Source organism: Gloeophyllum trabeum (genome assembly GCF_000344685.1).
Source record: "Gloeophyllum trabeum ATCC 11539 unplaced genomic scaffold GLOTRscaffold_00016, whole genome shotgun sequence".
Taxonomy (NCBI): domain Eukaryota; kingdom Fungi; phylum Basidiomycota; class Agaricomycetes; order Gloeophyllales; family Gloeophyllaceae; genus Gloeophyllum; species Gloeophyllum trabeum.
In genome coordinates, this window is record NW_006920425.1 from 443723 (window position 1) to 450686 (window position 6964).

At 46.2% G+C, this 6964-nt stretch overlaps 2 protein-coding genes across 2 annotated transcripts; both read right to left on the reverse strand.

Annotated features, from left to right (window-relative positions):
• Nucleotides 1-99: 99 nt before the first annotated feature.
• On the reverse strand, nt 100-1189 carry GLOTRDRAFT_133174 (uncharacterized protein; the record flags this gene model as incomplete). The annotated part of the gene is made up of 6 exons (XM_007872090.1): nt 100-187; nt 236-289; nt 348-425; nt 478-612; nt 662-763; nt 1080-1189. The coding sequence occupies 6 exons, from the start codon at nt 1187-1189 to the stop codon at nt 100-102; spliced, it is 567 nt and encodes a 188-aa protein (XP_007870281.1).
• Nucleotides 1190-4164: 2975 nt separating this feature from the next.
• On the reverse strand, nt 4165-5887 carry GLOTRDRAFT_133175 (uncharacterized protein; the record flags this gene model as incomplete). Its single annotated transcript, XM_007872091.1, has 5 exons — nt 4165-4660; nt 4724-5122; nt 5169-5355; nt 5421-5697; nt 5747-5887. The coding sequence occupies 5 exons, from the start codon at nt 5885-5887 to the stop codon at nt 4165-4167; spliced, it is 1500 nt and encodes a 499-aa protein (XP_007870282.1).
• Between the last annotated feature and the right edge of the window lie 1077 nt (nt 5888-6964).

The window sequence follows — 6964 nt, forward strand, 5'->3', positions numbered from 1 at the left end:
TGACCGCCTTCGCTGTATTGGCCATAGGTGGACGCCGGCTTCAGTTTACCCAGTCTTACACCATGTGTTCAGTAAAGTGCATTAATTAAATGAGAACACTCACCGAGGGAGATGCGGGAGATTCACGTATGTGGCTTTGAGCAACGGGTCCATTAGTTCTTCTTTCAATGTGACGTCCGGTCCGTGCCTAATATTCCCATGAAAATTGCTGTCCAACATCGGAGACTGAACTTACTGCACGATATCATCGGCCTCAGGTGGCTCTGGCGTGGTAGGTGTCTGGCGACCTCTATGTACGTACCTATATATGAGCAAATTCAACAATAATGACATTGGCCTGAATGCACCGAACAACTGGAAGCTCCATCGCTTCGTCTTTGACTTCTTCGTGCTCATGGCTGTTTTCATCATCGCTGCCATACCCTCTGTGGATCACGAGAGTTACATTATGTGTTAGATAATATAGCAAAAACTGACTTCACTCCTGGAATGCAAACTTCGTCATCACTTCCCTCATCAGATTTGACTTCTCCTTCATCAAATTCAACTCCTTTCTTCCTAATCTCGACGTGTTTGCCAACCGCAAGGTTGGTCTTAGCACGCTTAGCGGACCTTCGAAAACATGGTATTAGGTAGGTCTCAGACGCGTTTGAATACACACTTATTTACTGAAGCCTTTACATCGACCTCTTGGATATTGCTGTCACGTTCATCACCGGAGATATCATCGAGGTCAGTTTTGCGCTTCGTGCCCTTGATCATACTATTTTCATTCAGATTCAGCTGATTTGCTCCAAAACCCGTTATCACTCACATCTTTTTGGGCATGCTTGTAACGGCAGGATTCCTGTCCTTTATAGTAGATGCTGCCAACTCGGATATAGAGGGAACTCGCTTGGATGATTATTAATATTAAAAAGAAATGGTGAGGTTTTTGACACATACTCCTCATTCGAATCATCGTCTCCTTTCATAGCATACGGTTTTTGTTTGTCGCCGGCAACACGAGATGTGGATTTTCAACTAGATCTAATGTATATCATGACGGCTGATATGAAACGCAGCTTGCATACACTTACATTTTGAGCTTGACGTCACTCTTATCATCTTCAGACTTGACGATCTCGCGGCTCTTGCCCTTCACGTCGTGTTTTTTCGGCTTCACAGCATTCTTTCGACTTCCACCCATCTTACGCACTGGGGAATCGGGCTGAGATTTATCGCTATCAGGACACATAAGAACAAATCATGGTAAGTATTGAAAGTGTATTTACCTATTGTACTGCACAACGATCACATCCTCCTCATCGGAACCTACGCAGACCGGCGCCTTTCTGCTTGTTGTCTTGGACTGGAGAGTTTGTACCACTCCCACGGGACTGTGGAAATATAAATGACAATGAGCACGTTGATATGCACTGACACACGACAACACCAAAGACCAATAATGGAATAAAACCTATAACACCCAGCGGTATGGGTGAAGGCGGTCTAAGGCGATTGAAGGGTAATATTTAAGTTCGAAGGGAGGGGGAGAAGTAAGACGCCGTAGGGTAGCCCGTAGGAAAACCTAAAACAAACAAAATCTTGAGGCCTGAAACAAACGGTATAGCGATTCTCCGGAGTATTTATCTCCGACGTCCACCAGTAGCCCGGGTGGAGAGTTCCACTGAGCCCACACAATAATCTCGGGCCTACAGACGCTTGGTGAATTTTATACTTTAAATCCGGAGCTTACTTGGCTCGATATGCGATGGCGGAGTTTTCTGGTTTCGACGAGTCAGGCCTATTGGCAAAGCTAGGATCGATTATAGACGCTAAGTCCGACGCGAAGGGACTCCGAGGATCGCTGAGACGGTAATTCTGGTTCGCTGAGAGGGTGAAGTACAAAACTTATGTTTTCCACTACGCTCCATACATTTTTATACCATTGGAATGGCTTTGCGCCCGTCCGGAGTTAAATAACAAATATGCTCCGCAACCCACACAATTACTCAGCCTTTGCCCACCGCTATACCATGTCCCATACGACCCTACCGTGTTTCCACCTGCTCGTCCTAGGTCCTAGAGGTATCCTCGACGCGTCCATGCTCGCTTAAAGTGCCTCATCACGCGGTACTGCAGGCCGACCACGTGCGGTTTTAGCTCCAGCCGTTTGCTGACTGATACGTTCCGTCCAGCCGTCGATTTACGTCCGCTGACTCGGTCGCGTTGACGGAAACGAAGGGGCGTGATGACTGGGGAGTGGTAATACCAATGACTCACTGCGACGCGGGCCTCCGCCGTTCCCGGAGATAATTAGTTACGAAAGTATTCTTCCGGTTGACTTCGGAGCGTCTGGCTGCGGAGATAAATCATATTGTTGATCTGCGCCTGCCTTGAGGACGTTAGAAGGTCCGGAATTAAATCCAGAACCCTTCGCCGGTTACTTGTAGCGTAAGCAGTTCGACAGGTGGTGTCGAATAAGCTTTGGAGGGGATGTACGATGTGTCAATCTCGCAATTTCTGGGGTCAGAAGATCGTTGGGGCTTATCAACGTGATGATATCTGAAAAATACCGTCGACTTAGCTGCCCATATGCTTGCTAGGGACAGACTTCCTAGTAGTTTTCCTACATAATATGAGAGACCGGACTCATTATAGAAAAACACGATAACATACCGAGGCTTTCACAAGGAAAGAAGAAGCCACTTCCCTACCAAAGATAAAGTGGCGATGCGGGCATGAGGATGAAGACATTCGTAACGCCGGATATCAATTCTCAAAAATGCGTATGGAGATGAGGTCGGAGGAAAGGATGGAGTCTGACTAGCCACGTACCGCGGCTTCTTTGTTAGTAAACCTTAGCATTTCCCCTTGTATGGAATAAACACATGTTACACAAAGTGCTGCACATCACAGAGATGCAGTGCTTCGCTATCCGCCGCAAGAAAACATAGTCAATAATGCCAGGAGTGCCCGAGATCATAGTAAAGGACGAATGGATAGATAATCGTGGAAGTTACACCAGCGCACACAATGCTGTGCCCAGGCCTGAGAAGCACAAACCGGGTATGATGCTTCTATTCCACCTTAATATGCTTTGACTGACCAATGAATACAGCAGACCAATAACTAAACGACATCTGATATATAGTGCACATCCCTATATGCACAGTACAAGGCGTAGCATATAATGATCAACAGAAAGTACGGGATTCCAAAACCCAGAAGACCAGTCTCATCGTGGGAACGGAATCTCCTCGAAGGATATTTCACACGGTAAACAGCTCTGCTTAAAGCTCTAATAGGCAGTCGACCTAAGTGGCTATGAGCCGCGGTGGCTACAAAGTCAATACAACCTTGGACGCACTACAAAATATATGATAGGCAGTCGACGATGGCTATGAGCCGTGGTGGATACTAAGTCGTCGGACCGACTATAAAGGCTTCAACCAGCTTCGGACCTTAATGGTATGAACACGTGGTGACGGAGAGGTAAATGCAGGGAATGAATAAACACGCATCCTCAAACACACTGCACATCAAAGTAATACAATGTGCTGAAAGCACAACTCAGATAAGGAAACCAACCGTGGGAACATAATCATCTCGAAGGATATTTCACACGGTAAGCATCGGAGCTTAAAGCTCTAACGGGCAGTCGACCTCAGTGGATATGAGCCGCGGCGACTACAAAATCAATACGCTCTACAAAACCGCAGTCGACAGTGATGTCGAGGCAGCATCAGATTGACTACAAAATATATAAGAGACAGTCGACATTGGTGACTACCAGCCGCAACGACTTCAAATTGACACCATGTAGCGAGGAATCTTACTGATGCACAGTCAAGCCCGAAATAAATGAAACAATGAATCCAACAGTAACAGACAATGAGAGACCGGTCAGATTACAAAAGCAGCAAAAAATAACAAAGCTCATGCAAAATATGTCTACAATTGACCTAATCAAACATTACACTCAAAGACAGAGACAGCACATTACTAGTTGTTGGAACTCTTTCCACGAACAGAATGCTTCTCAAGCTGGATAGCCTCCCTCAACCGCTGACGAGCGACTTTACCAGCCCCAGAGGCTGCCGCAGCAGATACCTTCTGCTGCTCAAACCAAACCACGTCCTTCAAAACCTGACGATAATCTTCATCCACACGGATAGTGTCTCACTCTCGAAGACAGGACAAGTCCATCTGCTCATCACCGGGATCTTTGTAATCACGTCCCAGAGACTGCAGAAGAATGTCGACCTGAGACAGAGGAATATTGTTAGCTTCCAATACAGCCTGGATGATCTTCTTCACCTTGTCCAACTCTCCCAACTCCTCCCGATGTTGAATGTCTTGAGGATAATACCGAGCTGTACCAACACCATCAAGGCTTGGCTCATAAGCGTCTCTATCCAAGATAAGGCGAGCTAAACCCAGAAAAGGAACTTTGAGCATCGGCTTGTCAGAAAAGTTCGGGAGAGCCAGGGCCATATTGATCATGAGATGAGAAGCACCGGGATGAACCTGGTTAGTAGTCCATCCACCCTTGCGATGGTCCACCCGACAGCCAAATTGCGTAAGATGCATAGAAGAATACATGTAAAAATGGCCCCCGGTCGCGATACTCTTCACCGGAGTGTAAACACAATGCATAATATTGGGCGGCTGGATACTAAGCACCAGGCACATCAATAAAACATATAAAGAACATATATATGACTGAATTAAAGCTCACAGAATATCTCCACATTGCAAACAAACAGTGATGGCCTTATGAGGCACAGGTTGACTGGGAGTTCCTGTAAAGAGATCTGTAGCATGGTAGAACCGATCCACAAGACGGTCCCGAGATCGAATGCCCTGCTGAGAAACGTCCACCAAATTCCACATTTTCCCTCCCACTCTTATAGCCATCCAAGTACCGGCGCCGGCCGCATCATGATGAATGCGAGTGAAAAATCCACCGTGAGTGAACAGGTCCCACATCTGCAGTTGCCAGCCATCAGGATGCATACTCTGCGGCCCACTAAAGGTCTCGGGCTCGGCTATTTCCTTTCCTTCAGCATTCTTATTGAGTCGAATATGCCAGTCCCGCCGGTTTTGATAAACCGTGGTAGCTTGCTCGTTTATGTCCCTATTATACATGAGAGAGACATCAACCGGGAAAATAAAGAACTCACGTGATAACCCAAGGCATTGCTGACCAATCAACAGAATGGCTGTCTAATAAGTTGCCACACATCTTCGGACTATCCTCAGAATCTGGCTCAGTGGCGGCAGCTATAAAATCACCCAGTTTCAATTCCAGGTGGAGATCGGCAACAGGACTCTTGGTATAAGTTTCTGAAGCCATACGAAGTCGAGCCTCTAACCAGAAATCAAAAAAGAAAGAGTTGTAAGAATACGTTCCTTCGAGAATAAACAGATCATACCTTGAATAGAAATGGGATTAAGCAAAGAACCCTTCATACGATTTACAGAGGAGAAATCCCATTCGATGGAAGGAAGAGGAAATCCTCTGACCAGAACCGGAATACCACGGGATATCTTATCCTTGATAAGGTGAACTACCGTAGTGCGATCCTCCAAATCCAGATCGTCGATGTTCTTACACAAATCACGAATATCGAAGATATACACAAAAGAGTCTTTAGACTCAATTTGGGATATATCCGGAGTGGAGGCCATAGACCGCACACCCAAAACATCCTATAAAACAATCAAGATAGAAAACATATCCGATCAGAAAAAAACGTACCGGACCATCTTGACCAATAGGCGTAATCCAAGGCTCCATAGTAACTATACCACTGGCCCATTTGACTTGACCGGTACCAGGAGGAAACTCTACACCTTCTACCCCAGCAACCAAATCCATGACACCCAACTGAGCCGCCATATCATCCACATCGGAATCAGTGAGACTAGTCAAAGTACTCGGAGGAGCACTAGAAAACCTGGATACGCCATCAGGGTTTGTTAGGAAGCAATGTCCTAACTAGTCATCTTGAGATAACTGGGCCACGTGCCAACAGTTATGTCGTCACTACCTCAGTAAGCGTACTGAAAGGTAGGTCTGGCCGGGCCAATGCCAATGGTCAAGTCAAGAGTCCAGGTAATCGCTGTATTCAACAGGAGGTTGAACTAAGGAATACATGGGTTTTCCTACAGTATATATAGTAACTGGTATAGGGGTTAATACCCAAAGAAGAGAACAATAAGAAAGGACGCGTAAGCCATCCTGTGAGAACGTAACTCAGAGAAATGAGAAATACAAGGGCACCCATTGGTAGAAGGTGAATCAAGGGAGATAACATGTGAAAAGAAGATAGCGTCCATGGGAATGTCTACTCAGAGAAAGGTACTGTCCAATAGCAATGCTCGGAATGGAAATAGAATGAGATAAGCATGGGAAAATCATAACAGGGTTGAAGTCAACACCGAAAGCCGGAAAAGACATCGGCCGAGATGACATGTTATCTGAGACAGAAGGAGATGGTGAATTATCTCTTGATCCGACAACAGATCCGACAATGCTGGGTGTCCTGGAGCGGATCGAGTAACGGACTGACCTCGAGTTGCAGGAGTTCGATAGGAGAGCATATGCCTAACACACAAATTGAACCAGTATAAAAGACAAATAATGTAAAACCAACCTGGCCACACTGCACCCGGTAAGCAGACCATAAGACACGGGCTTCTCCACCAAGGCCTTCCTAGAAGATGAAACCTAGGAAAGACCTTGATGTGTATGTTCCATGGCTCCAGACAACACAAGGTTGTATTTTTGAGGTCGCAGATCAGGATGGAAAGTGTATACATCCGTACGATCCCACTCAACCCAAATCTGACTGGTCCCTCGATACCAGATAGATTCGGAAGCAGGTTGAGTACACAACCAAAGATCCCCAACATCCGGTGTATCCACCATAAAGGTATGAGGGTCAGTGGGCAAGAATGGAGCCTTGAATAACCG